The 26,582-nt window shown below is 41.3% G+C and overlaps 2 protein-coding genes across 8 annotated transcripts in view; one reads left to right on the top strand and one right to left on the bottom strand.

Annotated features, from left to right (window-relative positions):
* The window catches only part of Slc39a10 (solute carrier family 39 member 10), a 119,151-nt gene extending 113,800 nt beyond the window's left edge, over positions 1 to 5,351 (top strand). For all 5 annotated transcript variants that reach the window (XM_074071311.1, XM_074071312.1, XM_074071310.1 and 2 more), the window contains one exon: positions 2,591 to 5,351. In XM_074071311.1, coding sequence (XP_073927412.1) covers positions 2,591 to 2,749 — 159 coding nt within the window. In that variant the 3' untranslated portion in view covers positions 2,750 to 5,351. The remainder of the gene's footprint in view (positions 1 to 2,590) is intronic.
* Positions 5,352 to 5,360: 9 nt separating this feature from the next.
* The window catches only part of Dnah7 (dynein axonemal heavy chain 7), a 310,589-nt gene continuing 289,367 nt past the window's right edge, over positions 5,361 to 26,582 (bottom strand). For 2 of the 3 annotated variants that reach the window (XM_074071306.1, XM_074071307.1), the window contains exons 63-64: positions 10,463 to 10,566; positions 5,361 to 5,757 (exon numbers count right to left, since the gene is read on the bottom strand). In XM_074071306.1, the coding sequence (XP_073927407.1) occupies positions 5,551 to 5,757; positions 10,463 to 10,566 (311 nt within the window). In that variant the 3' untranslated portion in view covers positions 5,361 to 5,550. The remainder of the gene's footprint in view (positions 5,758 to 10,462; positions 10,567 to 26,582) is intronic. The other variant, XM_074071308.1, reaches the window with a different exon arrangement.

Here is a 26,582-nt window from a genome sequence, read left to right on the forward strand (position 1 = left end):
AGAGAAGAATCTCTCTTAGCTCTAATTCCTACTTTAGCTATCACTCTCTTTTAATCATTTTTTTTTAATTTGTGGACTAAAGTTTGAACTCAGGGTTTCATGCTTGCACAGCCAACATTCTACTGCTTGAACCATACCTCCATTCCATTTTGCTCTATTTATTTTGGAGATGAGGTCTCACAAACTTAATTTGCCCAGGCGGGCCTTGACCTGCGATTCTCAAAATCTCAGCCACCCAAGTAGTTAGAATTACAGGTGTGAGCCACTGGTGCCTGACTATCATTTATTTTTAGATTCTCCTCTTTTTTGAGTAACACCTCATCAGTTTTCTCCCTGACTACTTTGCCAAAACTGCTTTAGTCAAATTTACCATTGACTATGACATTGCTAAGTCCATTGGTCATTTTCCATTCTTCATTTTTCTTGTCCTAACAGCAGCATTTGACAGGTTATCCTCCTTTGAACTTGTTGTAAATATGCTTTTGTAACACCTGGCCTTCTTACACCTTTCTGGCCTTTTCTTTCTCAGTCTTCTCCCCACCACTGAATGTTGGCACATAGCCTTTGAATAGTCCCATCTCATAGCCTTCAAAATTTATTGCCTGGCATTTCTTATATTTATATCTTTTGCCCAGACCTTTCCTTAAACTCTGATCCATTTACTTGTATGTCTAAAAGACACTGCAAACTTCTGTATTCAGAACTTAGTTCTTGATATTTGCTAACACTATTCCTAGAGCATTTCTTAAAGACTTCATCATCTTATAAATGATACCTGCATTCTTCTAGTTGCTTAGACTAGAAGTCTGAGTATTTACCTTTGTCTGCACTTTTTCTGCCCTTCCCACAATCCACTTTGTCACTAAATTCTGAGGCTTCCTACCTCCAAATCACTAGTACCCCACCAAGCTCAACCATGTCACCACCATCTTTCTCTTTTTAACTGCTCTCACTATTCTATCCTTGCCCACCAAACTCTGTATTAGCACCTCAGCTAGAGTGACACACATAACATCATAGATGAGGTCAGGCTTGCATGAGCTTGTATATTGTATACACTGTGTGCTTCAATATCATCTCAGTCAGAGTGAAACCCTGAAGGCTTACTTTGACCCACAAGGTTTTTCATCATCCTTGAACATTTGCATTCCCTTCCTGCCTTAATTTTCCTAACCTTATCTCCTTTTCTCTCACTTTTTGCTATAAGACTGTCTCAGGTTCATAACTCGTGCTTTTCAGACAGATCTTCTATGGCTAGTTCTGTCATTTCCTCCTTTTCTGAGGGGTTGGGGGGATACTAGAGATTGAACTCAGGATCTGTTGCTTGGCAATTGCACTACCACTTGAGCCATGTCCTTTTGCTTGTTGTTTGTTTTTCAGACCAATAGTGTCTCCTGCTTTTTGTCTGGGCCAGACTCAGACTAAGATCTTCCTCTGCCTCCCAAGTAGCTGAGATTGCAGGCCTGTACTACATGCCTCATTTATTAATTGCAATGGATTCTTTTTGCTAGCTTTTGCCTGGGCTGACCTTGAACTGTCATCTTCCTAAATTAACCTCCAAGTCTCACTTTTATGAGTCATCCTGTCTAAAATTTCAGCCTCCCGCCTTGACATTTCACATCCTCAAATCCCCATTTTTGCTTTTTGTTCTTTACATTTGTGCTCAATCTATTATTAACACACTAAACATTTTACTTACTTACTGAGTTTATTGTCTTCACAAAGTATCAGCTCTGGAAGGGCAGGCATTTTTGTCTTCATGTATTGTAGGAAATGTAGTTTACACTTAGTATTGAAGACGAATGAGTCTAGGAAGCTAGAAATATAAAATGAGTTTTTATGGCAAGGATTTGTAGTTTTAATGAAGAAGTAGCTATTAATTACAAGTATTTTGATTTGTGTTAGGATATTTTGATATACTGTGTTTGTGGAACTGCAGAGAGGCTAGCTAGGAAAGAGAGTTTGGGACATTTTCCTGCAATTGGAAATCTGAGCCAAGTCTTAAAGAATGAAGAAGAGTTTATTGGAAGCAACAGGGAAGGGTGAATAAGTAAGATGAATGACAAATAGCAGCATTCCTTTGGCTAGTAAGTCTACTTCTGGGACTGTATTCCAAGGAAATAAAATAAGCAAAGAAACAAAAATAATCCCTACTAAAGTTGACATGCTTCACAATATCACAGTTATATTGGAAGTGCCCTAAATGTTCAAGAAAAAGGATACAAACTATTCACATATATTTTCTAGGATTTAATGACAATAAAATTAATGTATTTTCTAATGTTAGTGGAGAAAATGGATTAAAAAATTCTATCCATATTGTCACCAGGCAGGTGTTGGCCAGATCATGCAGTCAGGCAGCATGCCATAAGAAAAACATTAAGTTTATCTTGTAAACTTTAGGAGAAAGGAGAGAAAAGGTGTAATTAAAAAAAAAAAGTGCCTGCTTTGCAAGTATAAAGTCCTAAGATCAAACCCCAGTCCCATCAAAAAAAAAAAAAAAAAGTCCTGCTAGCACTGGATATAGAAAGTTGCCAGTTGTAATCTTGACAAATTTTGAATTGCTTGTAAAGCTCAGTTTCTTTTTTAGCTTCCAGAAATGTTGCATGGTGATGGTGACAATGAAGAACATGGCTTTTGTCCAGTGGGGCAATTCGTTCTTCAGAATTTAGGGTTGCTGTTTGGATTTGCCATCATGCTGGTGATCGCCCTCTATGAAGATAAAATTGTGTTTGACATCCAGTTTTAACCATTCCCAGTAATCACTGTTGATTACGAGAATGTTACCATGCAGCTTTGCATCTGTTCCTTGTACTGTATGCACATTGCTCAAAGAAAAGTCAGTGGCTTGCACTACTTACAAGTTCCATAGATTTGAGCCTAACCACAAAAGACTGGTGCTCAGTACTGTTTTCTCTGCATGAAAAGGGGTCTTTTAAAAACATAAAGTTTATGATAAAGAGGAGAAAATGGGACTCCATGAACCAATGTTGGTATGTTTGATTAAGACTGTTTAAAAAATAATCATATAAAACACTAGTCTCTATTAGTAGAAACTTCTGTGGCTATGCAGAAATAGAAATTGAACCAAAAATCATTTAAACTTTAAAAAATACTTCAAATGGACTTTGAGCAGACTTCTTTGTGCTAAGTATGAATTGTAGTGCCCTTTAATTCAGCTACATAAATACATATTGCGTGATAGGGATCAACTTGACATGACTTTGAAATTGCATAAAGTAGACTATAGGAACTAGAGGAAAGTCCAGGCTGCGTTAGAGTGAACTTAACATTGGGAAAAGCCCTTATTCTTGAATCTAGAGTTACTATTTTTGTATATATTTGCATAGTGCTTAAACTTGCAGCCTAAACTACTGAAATTTGTGATTGTATGTTTGTGTGAGCTTCAGTTTGATGAAAGATTCATAATGGTTCTTTGTGTTATTATAATACTTGGTGTTTGGGGGGTATTTTTCTGTTTTCTTTTTTTTTTTAAACTTTCATTTTATTTTCGTTTGGATTTTCTTGGGGGGAGGTGGGGTTCAGAGCATGTAGTCAAATGCTTTTTTCCTTAAAATTATCACCCTCTAGAAAATATCAAGTAAATGACCTAGACATAACATTCAATTTTCCAACTTCACAGGATTAACTAGGTTAATTGGGAAATTTAAGTTCTGAACATTCACATTACCTTGCTAGTTTGGCATTGGAACCAAGAGCACATGCTGTGGTTGGCAGTAAAATTGTAAGGTAGAACATCTAAGTTTACCATATCTGATCTGTACATGAGTGTCAAACAGTTGCCAGGATAAAAACTCCATTGATAGCATGACTATCATGGTACCAAGTAAAATGACTAAGCTGAAATCACTTGATCATTTTGTGCCAAGATAGGCTGGTGGTGCCTATCTCTTTTTTTGGGTGCCCTGTTCTTCTACCATAATTGCAAATGATTTGTGAGAAGTGCAAGCCATGCTTATCCTGAATTTTTACTCAATAATTTGTAGTACTAGTCCTATGCATGTAGCTTTCTGTTTACATCTTGTGCCACATGGTCTTCATTTATGCCAGGTAAACTGTATTTGAACTTTGTACAGCTAGCTCTGTTTTACTGTGCTTGGAAACCAGTGTAGCTCTTTTTAAAATCTTACTGTTCAAATATATAAGAGCCAAACTATTTCCATTCCATTTTAAACATTTTCATTTACTCCTCCTTTCCCAGCTCTTTTCCTCTTGCTGTATGAACTTTTTAACACAAAAACAAAACTTTGAGAGCAGAGAGCAGCACACACATCCAGGTATTAATAGGTTGTTGACAGTGTTTCTTCTTTATGCAGTTAGCAAGAGAGCTTTGGTGTTGTTACATCTTTAATTTATGTTTGAATTTGAAAAATTATTTTTGGCTTTCTTCATGGCCTCCTTTGTAGTAAGTAGGCATTTATACATAGTTTTCCACATTGGGCACTGAATTTGGACAGTCCTCATCTCATTGCTTGGCCCTTCAAGCAGCCTAGCTAAAAGGTGCTGACATTTTATTTCATACTGCCAACTTCAAGTGATTCAAATATCTTGCTTTCTGAACCAAGATTAATATTTATAGTTCACTTTTGAGTTTTTATACCCAAGGAGGATTGTGCATTTCAGCATTGAATCTGCTTCATTTAAAAGCAACAACTGGAATATACTCCCATTCTTAAAATAAATGCCTCATTTAAAGCAGATTGGTTATACTAAAATATAAAAAGTTTTATATTCTCTAAAAAATTGTATTATCTTTATTTGCTAGACTTTCTTAATATTTTAGGAGGGCTGTAACAGTTGCTGCTAGTATTTTGATAGGGTTCCACCAGTATTTAGTTCTCACATCATTCTAATGTATATTTTCAAGTCTTACTAGACAATCTTAATTCCACTACATTTCTGTTTGACTCCAACATTCCTTTTAGCTTGACCAGTCTAATTTTAACATGTGTTTGTTGGGGATCATTAATGTTACTTGTACAATGCTGTCACTGTGTGACATCCATATGAATTTTGGTGTATATCACATTGCAGTCAATCAGCTGTGATTATGCTTAGAAATACTATAGTAACTAGATGCAGTGTGAATTATTTCCATTAACAGTAAGTCAGTGGCTTAAATGTGATTATGGTCCTGCAAGGTGATACTTGCTAAAATATCTAAACTTTTTTTGTTGTAACTGAATCATTTTTTAAAAAATTTATAAAGCTGGAAATGATCAAATGCTGTTTTTTTCATTGTCAACAGTGGTGTGTCATTTTATGTGTGTTCCTAATGCTTATGGAACTCTCCCAAAATAAAAGTTACTCAAAAAGAGCAAATATACCAATGTGTTTTCTCTAGTCTGTATTTCAGAACATTCCTTACATTGAAGTGTGACATTTTAAATCGAGGCTGCATTTGCACATAAGTAAATTCGTGATTAAGAATAATGTTAGTTAACTTTATTTCAACCAAAAAATTGTTTAAACAGTAACATATTCTCAGCTGCCTAACATGAAATGGGAACAAGAAGATGACACTTCGGGTTATGAGTTTAGTTGACATAACAGTGCTACACCCCGTCCAGTCCAGTGCTCCTTTGGGTGTTCAGAGGGGAGAGTCATAGCGATCACAAAATTTGTGGAATGGCCAGTGGTGGATAGCGTTCCTCTCCGCTCACTCGTCTTGTACAGTGGAGCAACGTAACTTGGTCGTTTTGGTATATCTACCCTCTTACAGGGCTTTAGCCACATCTGGAAGAAAGTGCATAATACCTCTTTAAGTCAAGGCTGTGACACTTGCATATAGTTGAGCCAACTGTGGTATTCTCAGAGTAAGTTAGTCTGAGATTCTGTGGCCTACATAGAATTAATTTTTGTCAGTAGTGCTCTAATTGCTCAAAACACTTTTTAAAGAACTCACATAACTTGAGAATCAGTTTAGAAACTGAAGGAGAAAAAAAGTTTTTATTTCATTTGTCAAAAGGTATATTACCCAAAAGGCATATTCTTCATCACTCCATATGTACCTGGGGGTGATTTTTGGTGTTTACAATAAAACAAAAATCAGATATATTTTTAAAGGAGAAAATTGTCACTACTGATACTCAGAATTTTTAAAAATTAATTTAAAGCCAGTCCCCCAAAAGATTTTCATCAATAGTTGTATGAATAGATTATGGGAGATTATTTTAAAGTGGATTATATGTATACTATACTATCTGTTTAAAACATAGTCATAAGATGGCTGCATAGAGGCATGTAGTACAAAGAAGAACCAAACCAGCAGGCAAGTAACTGCCTACTGAGGTGAGTGACTGTGGGAAAACACTAAAATTCAATAGTAGAAAAGGAAATCTTACAAAATCCATAGACCTGGGATGCCAGCACCTCTGTCACAGCTCCATAGCTGGGGGAGGACTCTCCCCTCCATATGGGTGAAGGTGAAAGTGCCAGCAAACTCAGTACTGACAATTCTAGATGTTGAAAAGTTTCATGGCCCGCCCTTAGAGATTAGAAGCCTAAAATCTACACAGAAGTTTGTCTTTGGGAAAGGAATTCACTTTCTTTCCCAACAAACCCTCATGTTGGTATGGTAGCCAGTACCATCTTGGGAAGGGATCTATTGTCTGAACTTGGACTGCTCCAGAAGTCAGAAAGCCCTACATATTCCATCCCTGGGACCCACCTCTCTGCAATGACTCAGCAGTTAGCTGCCTTATCAGCCAAAGCTGAGAGTGCTCTGAGGGGAACAAGTGCCGTGCCACAGAAGGAAGTGAAGGGTGCCAACTCAAGCTTGGGGGGATCAGGGAGCCTGCCCTCAGATAGGGTGTGGGAGTCTTCTGTAGTTTTGCAAGGTGACAGAACTGAGGTTGGCTGCCCTCTCCCAGCACCATGCACAGGCACCTGTGATTGGCAAGATGGAGAAAGAACTCAGATTCCACTACTTCCCAGCCCAGAGGGATTCTGGGGCAGTTTCAGTAGTGCCACCATACCTCTGGCTGTAGCCCTGCCTTTCTAGACACACAGCCTTACAAGGACATAGCAACAAGAAAACTATAGACTATCTCCAATGAGCAGGGATGCAAGGTTTGCTTAACATGTGCAAGTCAATAAATATAACAGCAAATAGGCAGAATAAAGAACAATCACATCTCAATACATGCAAAAAAATTTGATAAAATTCAATATCCCTTCATAAAAGCCCTGAAAAGGCTAGGTATAGAAGAATTATAACTCAATATAATAAATGCTATATGTAACAAAACCATAGCTAACACCATAATGAGGAAGTACATTTTCTGTATGAGCAGAAACAAGACAAGGGTTTCCCCACTGATCACTCTTAATAAAATACCAGACATTTTAGCCAGAGACATTAGCAAGAAAAAGAATAAAAGGCTTACAAACTGGAAAGGATGAAGTCAAATTATCCCTCAAATTATGACAGAATTCCTACTCACAACAGCAGTTAAAAAATACGAATAAACCTAAGTAAGGAAGTGAAAGACCTATGAAAATTACAAAAACTAAACAAATTGACATTAGAAGGGGGAAAGACCTCACATAAATTGGGATAATTATTGTTAAAATGTCCATACTACCCAACGTAATCTACAGATTCAATATAATCTCTGTCAAAACAGCAATGACATTCTCTACAAAACTAGAAAAGCCAACCCTAAAACAATGTGGAAGCACAAAAGACCCTGAATAGCCAAAGAAATCCTGAGCAAAAAGAGCAAAGCTGGAGGCTTCACAATACCTGTTTTCAAGATATACTACAGAGCCATACTAACAAAAACAGAATGGTATTTGCATAAAAACATACCCAGACCTTTGAGACAGAATGGAGAAACTCTATACATCTGTAGCCAACTAATTTCTTGGCAAAGGAGTCAAAACACAGACTGGAGATAGGACAGTCTCTTTAACAAATAGTGCTGGGGAAACCGAATATCCTCGTGCAGATAATTGAAAGTTGACCTCTGTCACTCACCCTGTACAAAATTCAAAATAGATCAAAGACATTAATGTAAGAAAGATCTGAAGCTTCAAAACTACTGAAAAACATAGGACAAACACTTCAAGATAACTGGCACAGGCAATGATTTCTAGATAGGACTCAAAAAACCCCACAAAAATTGGCATATGGGACTACATGAAACTTAAAAAGCTTGTGTATAGCAAAGGAACAGATCAACAGAGTGAAGAGACAAACTACAACACGGGAGAAAATCTTTGCTAACTATCTGACAGAGATGACTATCCAGAGTGTATAAAGAAGTAAAAAAAGAACTTTAACAAAAAAAATAATTCAGTTAACACTGGACAAGTGATCTAACTAGACACTTCTCAAGAGAAGACTAAATGACAAGTATGTGAAAAAGTGCTCCACATCAGTAGCCATCAGAGAAACAGAAATCAAAACTATAATGAGACACCATCTTACCCCAGAGTTGATGTTAGATGGTTATTGTTAAACAAAAGAAAAAGAAAAGCCAGGTGCTGGTGGCTCACATTTGTAATCCTAGCTCTCAGGAGGCAGAGATGAGGGGGATCACAACCCTGGGCAAATAGTTTGTGAGACCCTATGTCAAAAAAAAACCCTTCACAAAGAAAGGGCTGGTGGAGTGGCTCAAGGTGTAGGCCCTGAGTTCGAGTCCTAGTACCACAAAAAAAAAATCTACCATATGCTGAAGAGGATGTGGAGGCAAAGGAACCCTTACACACTTTTAGTAGAAATGTAAATTAAATTGGTACAGCCTCTGGAAAACAGTATGGAGGGTCTTTGAAAAAAAAAAAATAGGGACGGGTGGAGTAGCTCAAGTGGTAGAGCACCTCCCTAGCAAGCATGAGGCCCTGAGTCTAACCCCTAGCACTGCCAATAAATAAAAAGTAAAAATTTTACCACACGATTCAGCTCACCCACTCTTGGATATCTATCCAAAGGAAATGAAATCAGATACAAAAGAGACACCTGTATGCTCATGGTGTTGTAGCACTATTTGTAATATCTAGGCCATAGAATCAGCCTAGTTGCCCGTCAACAGATGAATGGATAAAGAAAATATGATATGTATACAAAATGGGCTATTTTTCAGCCATAAAGATGAATGAAATCCTGTCATTTTCAGCAAAATGAGTGGAGCAGGAGGATAAATTTAAGTGAAATAAGCCAGACACAGGAAGACAAGTATCACATGTTCTCTCATCGTGAAAGTTTAAGAAATAATAAACAAAAAGCAACCTGAAAGTAAAGAGAGGTTACTGAGGACTGGGGAGGGTGCCAGGGGGAAAGGGACAAGTGTGGAAGAAGGGTGGATGGACATGATCAAGCCATGATATGTGCATATATGGAAATATCACAGTGAATCTGATAAATTTATAAAATATATGTTAAGAATTGTAGTTTTTTTCTTCCAGAAAGTTATGAAAATGCTATTGTTTTTTCCCACTTAAAAAAATAAACCAGGTATTCTGGTTCATGTCTGTAATCCCAGATACTTGGGAGGTGGAGACAGGAGAATTGCAAGTGTGAGGTCAGTCCAGATAAAAAGGTATCCTCACTCTGTCTGGAGAACAAAAGAAAAATAAAAGAGTTGGGTGTGCAGCTCAAGTGCTAGAGTGTTTGCCTAGCTTCCCAGAATCCCACATATCATGTGAATCCCAGTCTGTATTTTTTCACACCCTAGACCTACCTTTCAAATTATGTGAAGAACTAACCATTTTCTCATGATGCTGTGATGTGAAAACTTAATTATACACAGTTGCTCCTCACTATTGGTGTATTTTCAAGTTTCATGGTTTCAAGTTTCCCTACTCACCAAAGTTTATTTCTAATGGTAAAACCAATGCTGGCAGACCTAGGCAGAGCATCAAAGATTTGAGTCATCTGTGTCCAACATACACATTCCCTGCTAAAGCTGATGAAGGGAATCTTTTCGGGTCTTGTAATGTCAGTGAGTATCCTCTTCATAGTCTATTTAGTGTTAAGCTGTTCATATTTTTGTGTTTTTCTTTTTTTAATTTTTGCTGTGATTTCATTGTTTACAATGACTCTCCAGTGTAGTGCTGCAGGGGAGTCTAGTGTTCCTGAGTGCAAGAAGGCTGTGTGACATGCCTTGTAGAGAAAATACTTTAACTTTCAGGCTTGAGTTACAGTGCTGTTGGACCATGAATTAAACAAACAATGTATTTTAAATTAAGTGTTTTTAAACATAAACAAAACAACATTATGTATCAATCAACTAACAAAAACATTGAGACTGCAGAACCTCCCTCCTGACTTTCTCCCAGGATCAATGGTTCAATATTCACTAATTCCATATTAGCAGGAATTTTATAGGACATCATTACCATAAATAACAAGAATTACCTGTGTAAGTATACATAGTCATCCACAGGGCACATACACATACATACACATACAGCACATACATCCTTGGAAAGTACTAACCACTGGCACTGTGTCATAAAGAACTTTGGGATGTGATTCTGCAAGTTTCCTGATCTTCCTATTCCAGCAAGCTCCATCCAGAAATAATCCATGGATGTAAACTCCTAAGTGTAAAAGAAAGAGGTTAAAATAACACTAAACATGCATATTGATTCAGTTCTGGATCTGAAATTCCTATATATGAATATTACACAGGTGGTACTAAGTTAGTAGCCTGAAGCTACTTTTTAAAAGAAAAGCTATCTCCAGAGTGTTTTATCATCCATATTTCAAAAATATTTATACTTTGCCTAGTAAAGGAATGCAGTACTAAAATTAGGTGTGGAAAACAAAAGAGGAAAGGCATTTTAAATTAGTCTACGAGATGATCTTTGTATATGTGAACATTACAAGACTTATATTTTAATTGACCAAAAATTATATTGTCAGAGGCTATGAAATCTGCAAGCACACACACATACACACACTCTTAGTGTAATTCTGGGGAGCCATGGGCTGCTATTTGGTGTAAGAACAGGCATGTTCTTATGCCATGAGAGTTAAATTCCTCTTCCCCCTTTAGAATTTATTCTCACTGCCAAGACCTCTCCTTAGTCAGTACAATGAAGAACACATGGATGAACTCTTTCTAGAATGTAGTAATACACTAATTAGTGGAAGAGCACAAATTAGGAAATCAATGAGAGGCAGGTCACTTCTTCTGGCTATACAGGTCTATCAAGCCTTACAGATTGAGTTCAGGTATCTGCTTATAAAGATATTCACTGTAATTGTTGCACGTGTGTCAAGAGAAGCAATGTAAAACTTAGAAAGACTGAAGTTTTGTTTCCTAAATTGATATGGAACCTTGAGCAATTCATATAACCTCAGAACCTGTTTTGGCATCTAGAGAACAGTCTGAAAACACCTATACAACAAATAACATCTGCTTTGCCTACCTTCTGGAGTTTAAACTCCTTGAGTTTAAATCAAATCAGCTAAACTAGGTGAAAGTGCATTGCACTGCAGAACACAATCTGTGGAGCAGCACTGGCCAGTCTGGCTTTTGAATTGATGGGAATGTTCTCTATCTGTGCCATCTGATATGGTGGCCACTAGCCACATGAAAAATCATCAATGTGACTGAGAGACTGAATTTTATTTTTTTATTAGTGAATATTAATTGTATTAATACTGGGCTTCATGTGACACTTTCATACATGAATAAATCATACTTTGAAAATATTCACCTCCGATTATCATCCCCTCCTCCTCCTGATCTCCAGTTCCATCTATTTACCTGCAAATGACATGATTTCATTCTTATATTTATTTATTTGTGCTACTGGGGTTTGAATGCAGATCCTTGCTCTACCACTTGAGCTACTGCCCCCAGCCTTTTTTGCTTTAGCTATTTCTTTTGGAGGAGTCATATTGCCTTGCTTTCTCATATTTCATATGTCTCTATGTCACAATTTGTGTAGCTCTGGGGATAGATATCTCTTCTATTTTTATAGTGAGTAGCTCTCTTTTGAGGGTTCAATTCCCACTACCACTCGGGGAGGAGAAAACAAACTGCAGTAACATCAACAACAATACAAAAAAAAAAAAGCTAGATATATGAGTATATTAAAAGCAGCAAGTACACCTCCAATAACAATAGAAAGGGAAAGGGCAAAAAATATAGAATGTACTAAGAAGTTAAAGATAAGACTAATAATAATCATAGAAAGAAAGTGAGGAAAGGGAAGAAGAAGCAAGGAGGGAAAAGAAAGGTAAAGAAGATTAAAAAATAAACAAAAACTCAGCAACCCCCACCCTCCAAAAAATAAAAGGTGTAAAAAAAAGTCAATTCTCCTAGCTTATTTCTTTTTTAGAAAAAAGAAAGCTGATTTTTTAATTTTATCAACAGCCATTCTTTAAACATGAATATATGCATACATAATATTCTAAGCACACATCAGTTTTTAATGTTAGTTAATAAGGATAAACACACAACATACATCCTTACCAAAAAAGTCAAAATGCAAATTAAATCTTTAAACAAGTCTTACTAATTCAAAAAATGCTTGTGTTGGGTACCTAGCTGAGATATTTGGATTGCAAAAGCTTCCTTGGAGAACCTCTAATACTGGAATCTGCTGGGGGTGGGGGCAGTTGAGGCTATTGTACTTCCTTCTGGTCCCACTTAACAGGCTTTTGCTGAGCCCATGCCTGCTAAGCTATTCACTTCATTTTCTGCTAGGACTAGGCTAGTCAGTGTTTTGTGAGAGGCACTGCTACATTCCCTCTAGAACATTCCTCCCCCTCAAACACACACACTTTTTTGGGGGTGGAGAGGGGCTGGAGAGCTGCTGCTAGCCCCAAGGAGTTCCATGCCCTGTAGGCTGGGCTGATGTTTCCTCCTAAAGCCCCAGGAGGCATGACAAATGTCAAAGCTGACCCCTTCCAATGTGTTGGAGGGTGGAGGAAGCAAGCACTGCTTGAGATTTGCATGGTGTGGGAAAGCTGCAGAACCACACGGATCTCCTTTTCTCAGCCCTGTGCTTTCAATTCCTGCCCCTTGCAATCCCTGGTGACAGTGAGGTAGACAGCTTTGGGAAGTGGGTAATTTGCAGCCTCTGGCTAGGTGCTTTTAGACATTGCCCCTTCCCCCCCAACACACCACCACCAACAGGGAGGACCAGTATAGAAACTGAGTGACTGACTAGGGCTTGGTGCTTTCAAACCCTGCCTCCCTGCCGCTGACTGCCAATATACATGGAAGCCCCTTCCACTTCCCTTTGCATTGTAGAACACAGCTTCCAGAATACAGGTTTCTCCTCACACTTTTGTCAAAATCACAGTCACTGCCCTGGGCTTATGCTCTCATGCACTGGCTGCCTGCTGGGCTGGTGGAGAGAAGAGGCCCTTGGGACTTGTATATATGAAATTTCTGACTCACTAAACAGCCTAAGGGCAGGACCATACAGGGAAGTTCAGAAAGCCTTCTCCAGCCACAGTACACAGTTCAGAACTCAGGTCACCAGCTGCTTAGGCTGTAAATGTGTGTAGTGCTAGATTCTGTGCTTGTGGACTTTCTGTTGCTTCTAGTCTGCTTGGGGGGAGGGCAGTATGGAACATACCAATATTTCGGGGTTTCTAATTGATTTGGGGGAGGGGGTTGAACTCAAGGCCTTGAGTTTGTAGAGCAGGTGCTCTCAAAGCAGACAAGACTGCTTTGAGCCATACCTCCTGTCCATTTTGCTCTGGTTATTTTGGAGATGGTGGTCTTGTGAACTATTTGCCTGGGATGGCTTTGATCGTGGCTGACCATGATCCTCCTGGTTGCAGCCTCCCAAGTAGCTAAGATTACAGGCGCGAGCCACCAGCACCAGCTCTCTGGTTATTATTATCATAATTATTACTGTGGTACTCCAGTACTTTCCACAGCTTCCCAGTTCTCCATGTAGATTTAAGTCCTTGTTTTTGGTCAATCTTGTGGAGATACAGGAGAGTGCTGGGTGTATTTAACCCACCATATTTTCTTCTTCCATTTTCCTGAATTTAAAATTTTAGGGCTGGTGGAATAGCTCAAGTGGTAGAGCTCCTGCCTAGCAAGTGTGAGGCCCTGAGTTCAAACCCCAGTACCAAAAACAACAATGAAATTTTATTGTAGTTTATAATTGTTAAGTGATGGATGTTGTGAAGGAAGACTTAGTCTCTTTCTACTGGGTTTTAACTGATAGAAAAAAATAAGTTAGGATAAGATTTTAGTTTTGTTAATTGGCAGTGTCCAATAACTGCCAAAGCATAATTTTGGTAAAGCTGAATTGCAAAACACTCCTTGAATCTGGGGCAATGTGGCATGTGACCTCCTGAGAAGGGAGCTGGATCTGCCCAGTGATAGAACAATAACATCACCATTTTATAAATCAGCGGCACCTCTTGGAAAATGGAGCCATTCCCAGTAAACAACCCCTCCCTTTAACAAAGTTTCCCATGCTCCCAGACAAGCTCCACCCAAGCTCTACCTCCATCAGGGACCCTGGTGCATGCGCCAACCCCTTACCCTCCCTCTTCTATAAAAAGGCCATGCCTGGCCTGAACCCTCTCTTCCTCTTCCTGTGCTACCTTGTATCTGCCATTAAACCCTGCCCTTGGACGTGAGTTTTCTTGTGAGCTTTCTTTGTGTGGTGTTTTTCCTAACATTTGGTGCCATGACTCAGATCGGGGTGCATTCCAGGCACTGACCTTGCTCTCCTAGCTTCCCCACTTCATCCCTCTCTCTCCCTCTCTCTCTCTCTCTCTCTAACTCCCATTTCCTTCCTCCAGGATCTGAGCTGCTTTACCAGGACCCCTGATCCTAAAAAAATTCTACTCACTAGCTCACAGGGAAGTTCCTCCGCCCCAGTGTGCCTCCAACTGCCATCCGCCACTGGCCAAACTTCCCTCAAGGTCCTCTCTCCCTCAGTGAGTCCTCACATGCAGAGCTGTGATCTCTCTCTCACCTCCTCAAAACTCTAGTGCTAGGTTGCAGCTTGCTCTCGTCCTGGGAACTGGGGTCCCCACTAGGGTCTGTGGACCCGCCATGGTGAAGATGTTCCCTGTGGGTATTGTGTTCCACATTTCTCTCTCCTGAGGACCTGGTATTTTGGGGACTCCCACAATATCTCTCCTCAGGTCAGGCCTTCACCATGGGAGTTGGACCTTCCAAAATTCCTCAGACTCCCCATTGGGATGTCTCCTGGCCACCCTTGGGCCCCTACGCCTCATGCCTGATCTTAAGCCCCAAAAGCTCATTTTTCTCTGTAATCAGGCCTGGCCTCAATATCCATTGGACAGTACCTCCAAATGGCCACTTAATGGCACTTTTGATCCCAATATTTTAAGGGATTTATACAATTTCTGTGAGCGCACTGGTAAATGGAAGGAACTTCTCTACATCCAATCCTTTTCTTATCTCCACACCAAACCCTCCCTCTATTCCTCCTGTTCCCCTGCACAGGTCCTACTAGCCTCTAAACCAGTCCCAAAACCAGCAAAATCCTTCTCTGAACCCCCTCCTGACTCTGAAGCTTTCCCTTCTTTCGACCCTGCTAACAAGCCTCCACCGTATCAGAGACAGGCTTCCATTGTTCAGCCGTTGGCTCCCGCCCCTCCTTCCATTCCTCCTTCCACCCCTCCTTTTGGCCCTCCTTCTGCTCCTCCTCCTGCCCCTCCTCCTGCCCCTACTTCCACCCGCCCTTCAACCCAGCCAGGGCCACAGGATCCCATGAGGCCCACACACACACTTGCTCTCATGGACACCCCCAGTCAGCCAGTTTCCATCTACCCTCTCCAGAAAGTGGCTGGGACAGAAGGCATTGTGAGGGTCCATGTCCCCTTCTCCCTCACTGACCTCTCTCAAATAGAAAAGCGCCTTGGCTCCTTCACCACTAACCCTGAATCTTATGTTAAGGAATTTCAATACTTGGCTCAATCCTATGACCTTACTTGGCATGACATCTATCTCATTCTTTCCTCCACCCTCCTTCCAGAGGAGAGACACAGGGTCTGGGAAATGGCTAGGGCCCATGCAGATGAGGTCCATCACACCACCCCCGCCCATCCCGTAGGAGCTACAGTGATCCCTACTGAGGAGCCTCATTGGAATTACCAAACTGGTGACAGAACGCTTAGGGATCAGATGGTTACCTGTTTAGTGACAGTATTAAAAAAGTCATCCCAAAATGTTGTTAATCTTGATAAACTCAGAGAAATCCAACAAGAAAAAGAGGAAAATCCAGCTAGTTTCTTGTTCTGGCTCACAGAGGCGCTACGACACCATACAAAAGTTGACCTTGAAACTCGGGACAGTACAATCATTCTTATGACATACTTTATCTCTCAGTCAGCCCCAGATATCAGAAGAAAACTTAAAAGGCTAGAAAATAGCCCTCAGGCTCCACAGGCTGAAATTTTAAGCATGGCCTTCAAAGTCTATAATTACTGAGAAGAACAGCAAAGGGCTGATAAGGAGAGGAGAGATAAGACTAAATTACAGATGTTGGCACAAGCCCTCTGACAAAGGCCTCCCACCTCTAATTCCCAAGGCCAGGAAAAATTCCGAACACCTCCCGGCCCATGTTTTTGGTGTGGCCTTGAGGGACATTGGGCCCATGCATGTCCTAAACCACGCTGCTCACTGGGGCCATGTCATAAGTGCAAACAGGAGAGCCACTGGGCAATGGACTGCCCTTTCACCCCTCAAGGTGGAGGGTCTAAGTCCCCCCACCATCCCTCCTCCCTAACTGATCTTTTAGGACTGGCAACTGTGGCTGATGACTGACAAAGCCCAGGACTCCCAGGCCTGACAACCATAACTTCATGGGAGCCCAGGGTAATGGCCATCATTGACGGTAGGCCTATCTCTCTCCTCCTAGACACCAGTGCTACTTTTTCTGCCTTGCCAGAGTTCTGGGGACCTACCAAGCCTTCTTTAACCTCCATAGTCAGGGTGGAGGGAACTCCTACCCAGCCCTTAATGACCTTTCCTTTAACCTGTACACTGGGAAATACACTTTTTACTCACTCCTTCCTAGTCCTCCCTAATTGCCCCACCCCACTCTTGGGAAAGGACATTTTGTCAAAATTCCAGGCCACTCTCACCTTACACCCACCCCCTCTTAAGCCATGACCCATTAACCCTTGTCTCCATCCTCACAGCCTCTCGCCATCATGGGTGCCCTGCTTCCACAAGCCCCTCCTGACCCCTTGCCCTTACCTGCTACACTGGTAGATATCATTGTGTGGGACCTCCAGAACCCTGCAGTCACTACCCATCATGAGCCAATCTTTATTACTCTCAAGGACCCCTCTGTTTTCCCAAACCTCAATATCACATCTCTCTAATCCACTTACAGGGATTAAAGCCTATCATCTCAGAGCTTCTCACTAAGGGCTTGCTTTGCCCAACCCACTACCCCTATAACACTCCTATTCTACCTGTAAAAAAGCCCAGTGGGTCTTACCAGCTGGTACAGGACCTCTGTTTAGTCAACACGGCAGTGACTCTTATACACCTGGTGGTGCCCAATCCCTACACTCTCCTGTCTCTCATCTCCGGTACCACCACCCATTTCACAGTCCTGGACCTAAAGGATGCTTTCTTCACTATCCCTGCCCACCCACAGTCCCAAAACCTCTTTGCCTTCACCTGGACTGATCCAGATTTTCATACTTCCCAACAATTGACCTGGACTGTTCTGCCTCAGGGGTTCCAGGACAGTCCCCACCTCTTTGGCCAAGCTCTGGCTAGGGACCTCCTTACCCTCCATGTCTCCCTGAGTAAACTCTTCCAGTATGTAGATGACCTCCTACTCTGCAGCCCCTCGCTTGAGGATAGCCAACAACACACTTCCCTCCTGCTTAGTTTTCTGGGAAAAAAGGGATACCGGGTGTCCCCTAACAAGGCTCAACTGTCTCTCACCCAGGTAACTTACCTGGGCCTGTCTATCTCTCCTACTCATAAGGCTATCACCATATATCATAAGGCCTTGTTAGTCTCTCTCCCTGCCCCCACCACCAAGGCTGAAATTCTCTCCTTCCTCGGCCTGGCAGGCTACCTCAGAGCCTGGGTGCCCAACTTCAGTCTAATGGCCAAGCCTCTATATGAGGCATCCAGGGGTCCCAGTCAAGAGCCCCTGGACCCCTCTCGGCCTGTGTCAGGTAATTTTAAAAGCCTCTAACAAGCCCTATTACAAGCCCCAGCACTTAGCCTGCTAGACCTCACTGGTCCCTTCTTCCTTTACGTTTCTGAGAGACAAGGGTTTGCCCTAGGAGTTCTGGGACACAACATAGGGCCTTCCTTCACTCCAGTAGCATACCTCTCCACACAGTTAGACCCCACAACCAGGGGATGGGTCTCATGCCACCTCTCTCTTGATCCAGGAAAGCAAAAAACTTACTTTTGAGTACCACCTTACTGTTTACTACCCCCCATGGCCTCTCAGAACTCCTCACGTATAAGGGACTCTATTCCATGCCCCCCTCCCATATCCTATCCCTCCAGGTGGCTTTAGTCGAGAATCCCACTCTAACTTTCGTCTTGTGTCCCCCACTTAACTCAGCTACTCTTCTTTCTCTGTCTTCAACACCCCTAGTTCACTCCTGCCCCGAGATCCTTGAAGAGCTCCTACCCTGCCCAGACCACATTCAGGAGGGCACCCTTTCTCAGGCTGACTACACTTGGTTCACTGATGGCAACTCCTTCATTCACAATAGATGGCGAAGACCTGGATATGTCATAATGTCTGAATGTCTGATTCTGCCATCATTGTGGCACACCCTCTTCCTTTGGGCACTACTTCCCAGAAGGCAGAACTGACTGCCCTGGCCAGAGCTCTAACCCTGGCAAAAGACAAAACTGTCAATATTTACACTGACTCTAAGTGTGCAATCCACACTTTATTGTCCACTCCACTATCTGGAAGGAAGGAAAGGGGATTCCTAACTACAAGAGGAACTCCCATTATCAATGCTGCCTTAATAGCCCAGGTCTTAGAGGCTTCACGCCTCCCTTCCCAGGTGGGCATTACTCATTGCAAAGCCCACCAAACTGACTCCTCCATAATTACCAGAGGAAGTAACCCTAGTGGATACAGAGGCCAAGCAAGCAGCCCTCAAAACTGCCCTCCAATTGGCCATGTACCCCCTTACCCCAGCTTCCTCCACCCCCTCACTAAACTCTCTCTCCCCCCTTCTGAAGTTAAAACTCTTCTCTATTTACATACACTTTTCCATCCTAATCTTCATGCTCTTCACACCTTTCTCCGCCAATCCCTTTCCCTATCTCCAGGAGACATACAGTACCTTAAACAGATTACCCAATCCTGCTCAATTTGCCAGTGCACAAACCCCAACTCTAATATTAGGCCCCCTCCCTTTCTTACCCACCAAGCCAGGGGATGCCTCCCTGCCATGGATTGGCAGGTGGACTTCACACATATGCCCCCAGTAAAGAGGATTAAGTACCTCCTGGTATTAGTAGACACCTTCACAGGATGGTTGGAAGCCTTCCCTACGACCAATAGAGGTCTCCCAGCCTCTATCCAGTCAGACAACAGACCTCAGATTGTTTCCTCTATTTCCCAAAAATTGGCACAAGCCTTAAATATTCACTGGAGATTTCACATTTCCTGTCACCCCCAATCTTCAGGTAAAGTTGAACCAATCGCACACTAAAAAATATTCTCACCAGACTCTCCCTTGAGCTCCACCTAGACTGGACAAAGCTCTTACCCCAGTCCTTCTCTGCCTCTGGGCCCTCCCAAAAAGACCACTCATGCTCAGCCCCTTCGAGCTCCTCTATGGCTGTCCACTCCTTCCTATCATGGTTCAGCCACAACCCCCTAACATTTCCCCCACTCTCCTCAATCTGCTCCTTACTTTTCTTTGCTCTCTCCTTTGGTCGCATGCTCATGATCAGTTGCCACAGCCCTCTGACACCACCAAAATAACTCCCACCCTCCAAATGGAAGATCTGATTTATCTAAAAAGTACAACCACACCTGGCCACCTGCAGGAAAAAAGGAGAGGCCCATTTAAGGTCATCCTCACCACACCCATGGCTGCTAAGCTACCAGGATTTCCCTCCTGGGTACATGTTCAAAATCTAAAATTGGCAGCCCCACAAAATACCTACCAATCTCTTCTTACAGGAAGATCCTTCCCAGGATCCCAGAAGATGGAGACACCCATGGAAACTCCCAGGGCATAGGCAGGAGCCCTATGCCTGGGGACCTGGCATCTCACCTATTCACTCTTTATACCTCCCCCTCCCATTCTTTCCTGTCAGTTCCTGCCCACACTTTTACTCTTTCCTATATACACTCTACTCTGAGGTTTTAGATTTCCCACCCCCCAGTACAATCAGCCTCCCTCCTTTTTCATACCTTCGTTTCCCTTACTTCATAGATTGGATAGCCTACCTACATCTCCAAGGTATGCTCTCAGACTTTACTCCTGAAGAAATCTACTCATTTTCCAACATATTCTTTGCCTTATTGTAAACCACTCCACCTATGCTTCCACTCCATCTCTTCCTGTGGGTAATTCTTGTCCTTGTCCCTTCCCTCCTGAGTATCAGCCCATGGGTAACTTCTCCCCGAGTGGAGATGGCCCCATCATGCAGCTCTCTGTTTTGGATACCTCACCCTGTGCTCCTTACTCCTTGCTCTCTTCTTTCTTATGACCTGTACCCTCCTGAGTCCCAAACTTCCCCCCTTCCCGTGCACCTCATCCTATTCTTACCAGCACAGGGCTTGCTACTATACAGCTACCCCATGTGCAATGTGGGGCAAACCATACTGGACTGCAAGGAGTAAAGGTAGCAACGTGGGTTATACTTGCTTTGGGAATCACTGGCAACAAGTCTGCTGGACTGAGCTAACACATTTCGGTTCGTCTGATGGAGGAGGAGTCCAGGATCAGGCATACAAGAAGGTCCTCTGCACCCAGGTACTTCAGGTTCTTGACAACCTATTCTTTCCCACCAGAAAGCCTCTCAAAATTCCTTTACAAACACTGTCCTTTTATGAAACCCTTCTCCTCCAGGTCATAAATACCACTCATCAACTACTCAACCACACCAATCCTACTCTAGCCCGTGGTTGTTGGATGTGTCAGCAGACTGGCCCTTCTCAGGTCATCGCCAGCCCCATAAATATTTCTGCACCCCTTACCTTAAACTGTTCCTTCACCAAAAGGCCTATCACCGCCACCCTTTCGGTGGCCGAGTCTATTCTAACCCTACAAAAATAACTTGACTCCCTAGCCTCAGTTGTACTCCAAAACCGACGAGGCCTTGACCTGCTCACTGCAGAAAAGGGTGGTCTCTGCCTATTTTTACAAGAAGAGTGCTGTTTCTATGTTAACCAGTCGGGAGTAGTAAAAAATAAAATTAGGCAACTCCAAGAACAATTAGAAAAAAGAAGAAGGGAATTGGAGGGCTCTTGGAAACCTCTAGGGAACAGCATTTCACAGTGGTTCTTCTGGCCAATGCCCATCCTAATGCCTGTATTTCTTGCTCTCCTGTTCTTAAGCTTCCTCCCTTGCATCATAAGAACAGTACAAGGATTTCTCTTAGACCACATGTCTGCTATTGCTAATCAAAAGTTTAACCAGTTGTACCTCCAGGGGTACCAACCTCTCCAAAACCACCCAGAAAACTACTGTGAAGGCCCATCCAGGACGCCACAGGAGCCTGAGGATCCCGCCCCACACAACACCCCCTGCCAGCAGGAGGCAGTTAAAGAGACTGATGCTCTGCCCCAATTCCTGATCCTCAGCCCCTATCTTCATTATTATTAAAGAAAAATGGGGGAATGATAGAACAATAACACCACCATTTTATAAATCAGCCGCACCTCTTGGAAAATGGAGCCATTCCCAGTAAACAGCCCCTCCCTTTAACAAGGTTTCCCGCGCTCCCAGACAAGCTCCACCCAAGCTCCACCCCCATCAGGGACCCCTGCACGCATGCGCCAACCCCTTACCCTCCCTCTTCTATAAAAAGGCCATGCCTGGCCTGAACCCTCTCTTCCTCTTCCTGTGCTACCTTCTATCTGCCATTAAACCCTGCCCTTGGACGTGAGTTTTCTTGTGAGCTTTCTTTGTGCTGCGTTTTTCCTAACACCCAGCACATCATGCATCCTACCTTTCTCACCAGCCTTAACGGCCCACAGGTCAATCGATAAGAGGTGGGGATAAGGAAACTAGGAGAACTTTGTAACAGACGTCAAGCAAGGCCAGTAAATCTCTTCTTCTAGCCAATCAGATTATTCGTTCTTCACTTGAGAAGAATGGCAATGACTTAGAAAAACTTCAAGAGAGTTCAACACCTGGGTGATTGGGATAAAAGTTCCTCCCAACTCAACAGTTTTATAGGAAATACGATGGAGATATACAAGTACATTTTTATTTCTCAAGGTAAGTAAGATCTGTAAGGGAAACACAGGATATAAAACACCAGGTAGATGTCACACCTTTTGCCTGCAGTGAGATGTGGTCAGCACACAGGGTCTGCCACAGTTTCTCCAGTCCCCCTCTTATTCACTCCTTTCTGCCTCTCTTCCTATTATAAATGGCTCCCAGGGAGCCACCTCACTGATTGAGATTAGAAGAGTCTTAGGTAAATACTCCTAGAATGGCCAACACCAAATACAAAACAAAGTTCTGGGGACACTGTAGATTTAAAGGTATTTATTTGTTTGAGATAGGGCCTCACTATGTAGCCCAGCATGGCCTTGAATTCTCAGTGCTGCTGCCTCAGCCTCCAGAGTGCTGGGATTATAGGCATGTACTACCAGGTCAGGTGCCTTTCATTATATTTTAAGTTAATCTTAGGTAAATAAGGCTGACTTGTTTATGAGGCTCAAAACAGAGACAGGGACACACAAAAGTGTTTAAACTTGGGTCCTCACCCAAGGTGCTCTCAGGTAAGATATATGTCCCTCCCATTCAGGTTCCATGAGAAAGAGATTTCTTTGAGAAAAAAATTCTCTTTTTTCCAAATTGTTCCATGGATTCTCTTTTTTTTTTTTTGTTTTTCTGCTAGCTAATTAAGTAGGAAGGAAAAATCTGAAATGACAAACAGAATAATTTATGGGTATGTGTGTTTATTTGTGAAAATGTATATGTGTATTTGTGTGCATAAAATAATGAAATTCATGATTAGTAAATATCCATCAGAAATTGTATATTAGCCTGGGCTGATGCACTAGTAGTCAGTAAAATGGTTCATTTAGCTGATGTCTACTCTTTACAGTTGTGGAACATAAGTGACCTTCATTGATCATTAAGTTGTGTTCTATATCATACTCCACTGCTTTTAAGATAATTCTGGATTTTTAATAGTTGCCCTCCCATTAGTAAGGGTAATTATAGGTTACATTAGTAAACCATTGTAAAAAGAAATATAACTACCCTATACAGTGTCTAAGTTCAGTGTAGAATGGTGGGCAATTCAAGTTTGAGCCTGGGTATTAGCTAGTTTATAAATGCTATGCAATGCTTTAATAAATTCTTTTGATCGGCTGAGTTCAAAATCACGTAACTCTCGCAGACATTATCAGTTATACTCACATTTCAACCCAAATGCCACCTTTTACTTTTTATCATAATCACGTGGAGAAAAGTTAGGAAAAAATATTCTAGAACCTGAATTAAATACTTAAGAATTAACCACAACTTCATCAAGAAATCTTTCCTGAGAAATGCGATATTTTCAAGCTATTGCTTCTGCTAAATACTAAGTAAACCATGAAGAAGGCAGTTAAGCATGAGAACCAGATGGCTTGGATATAAATTTCAGCTCTGTTACCACTGTGAGTCCTTAGGAAAATTATTTAACCTCTCTGAGCCTTAGTTTTCAGAATTAGTATTATGGGCATAATAATAATATCTGTGATGCAGCATTATCATAAGGCTTAAATGTAAAGGGCTGGGCAGTTTCTGGACTCCAGCAGGGGACCAGAGCAACTCCACCCCAGATGGCCATGCCCTTTTCTTGATTTACCTTTGCTCAACTTAAACACTCCTTAACCACCTTCTTAAATATTTAGTTTGAACGACATTATTTATCCTTCTTCACTAAATGTATCTAACTCGATGTTGAATTTTAGAGCTCACAAACTCTAATTTTTTTTATATCTTTTGCAACATGTAACATAGTAAGCTTTACAAAGAAGGGATTCACTTTAAGGCTTATGTAGTTAAGGAAACAATAAGCTAAGTAACATAGCAGGAGGTTGCTAAACTTCCTTTAGGCATCCAGCAATGTTGCTGGCTGGATGGATATTGCTTGTAATGGATGCCCATTCCAAGTATATTAAGAGTAAAGTGAGTTTAAACAAATCATCAGCTTAATGATTAGTTATGTATCTGTGGCTGGGAAGAATTAGCTAAAAGATGATGTGTATTCCGATGGTCTGTTTCCTCTTGTGTTTATTGTTCTTAAATACTTTTCTGCAGTAAAACTGTCTAGATTAAGTATTAAAGATTGGATTAAAAGGTGCTTAAGAAGGTTGGATTAGATTTCATGAATTTGTAGTGAATTAAGCAGCATGATGTTTAGAATTTCAACAGCTGCATTGGAGGGCTTATGTGGCAGATGCTGATAGCCACTGAGGAAAGAAAGCTGAAAACAAGCAAGGTCACCATTCTCTGTATTTGTATTGTCACTGGGGAGATAAACCATTAAGGAAGAAACACATAAAAATGATTGGAGAGTGGTGACTAATGCTGTGAAGTTAATAAACAAAGCCATAAGAGAGTAGGTAGACAAGATAATAAGCTAGAGCAGAATTATAGATTTAAAAAATGGTAGTGGCAATAGGAATACAGGAAAGTATCTGCATTTGATGTGAGAGTGCATGAGGGAGTGGAAGGATGAGAAAGAATTCATGAGTTTCCAGCTGGATTATGGTGCCATTTACTGAAATTAATGATAAGTTTTAAATATCCAGAAGACACCAAAGTGTCACTTGGAAGTAGGATATTGCTGTCTGAACCACAGAGGAAAGATCTAAATTGGAGACTGGGGGATATCAGCAAGGAGATGGTTAAAGACAAAAAATGATGAGTTCTCTGGGAGAGAGGATACAATTAGAAAATAATAATAGCCCAGGACCTAGTCCTTGGAAACGCCAATATTTAAGATGCATAAGTCAGCAAAGAAGCATAAATGTGGCCAATAAAAAAAGGAAAATCCAGAGAAGGTGATATCCTAGAAACAGAGAGAAGACCAACTCTAGAAAGACAAAGTTGGCAATTGGTGAAAATTGATAAGAGGTTAAGATAAGACCAAAGAGAATCCATGGGATTCATCAATATGGAAGCCACCGGCAACTCTGAAAAGAACAGTATCAGTTGATTAGAGAGGATAAAAGGTAGAAAGGAAATAGGAAGTGAGAACTCAGAGATAGCATGTAAGGACAACTCTTTTGAGAGATTTTGCTATAAAAGGAAGCAGAGATATGGGCTAGTTGGGGAGTGGTTGCTAAGACAATCAAAATTGTTGATTCCTTTTTTTTTTTAAGATGAGCAATTCTAGAGCATGCTGTATATTGGTAGAGATTATCCAGTCGTAAGAAAAATGTTGTTTCTGGAAACAGAAGACTGTTAAAGATGCAAAGCCCTGGAAAAGGAGGAAGGAAATGGGATCTGGATTCCCAGAGGGTGTGATAGGTTTACAGATTTTGTGATGCAAAAAGCTGTCTTCTGGTATCTTTTTATTTTTGCAGTGAAGCATGAGGTGAGCGTGGTATTGAGCAAAGGGAAAAGTGGGTATAAGCAAACATTTTGAAAAACAAATTTCCTAGGGGAATAGTAAGTAGGGTTACCTCACATTACAACACACTCCCCTGCTCCCTCCAGTCAATGTGTCACAATCAATTTAAAATAAAACCACCTTGCACAGTAATACGATTGTCATGCACTGTTGTGATTACACGTCTACTTGTCAGTATCTTGTAACAGAGAATAAATTAGGTAAGGGACAAGACACTAAACTGTTTTCTGTTGATATCTCCAGTGCCTGAGTGAGTGAGCCAGTGAGTCTGTAATTCAGTGATGAATAAGGAAGCAGAGTTGTCTTTGACAACATGTTAGCTAAAGCAGCTACTTAACAGTCATTTAGAGATAGGTGTCATTCACTTAAAATTAGCACCATTTGATAAAATTCAGAAATCTGTAGCATTTTAAAAATAACACTTGCTGCTGGGGGTGTGGCTCAAGTGGTAGAGCACCTGCCTAGCAAGCAGAACGTCCTTGTTCAAACCCTAGCACCATCAATAAATAAAGTTAAAAAAAAACCAAAAACACTTGCTTAAAATAGTGGCCTGTCTACTGAATTAGAAATAAAACATTAAAGTAGTCACAAGTTACTGAAAAGACAATTTAGAAAATACAGATGTCCTCACAATCAACCTGCCAATCATAACAAAATGCTCCTATTAGCTGTATGTTGTGGGATGTGTATAAATAACAGAGAACACATATTTTAGGCATGTGCAAAGGTATGCTCTTTGAGGAATCAGGGAAAATCTAATTTTAATTTCATACCTTCTTGATTATCCAAGGCTGATATAGGACTATGGTTGATTATCCCATGTACTATTCA

Source organism: Castor canadensis, chromosome 4 (genome assembly GCF_047511655.1).
Source record: "Castor canadensis chromosome 4, mCasCan1.hap1v2, whole genome shotgun sequence".
NCBI lineage: Eukaryota > Metazoa > Chordata > Mammalia > Rodentia > Castoridae > Castor > Castor canadensis.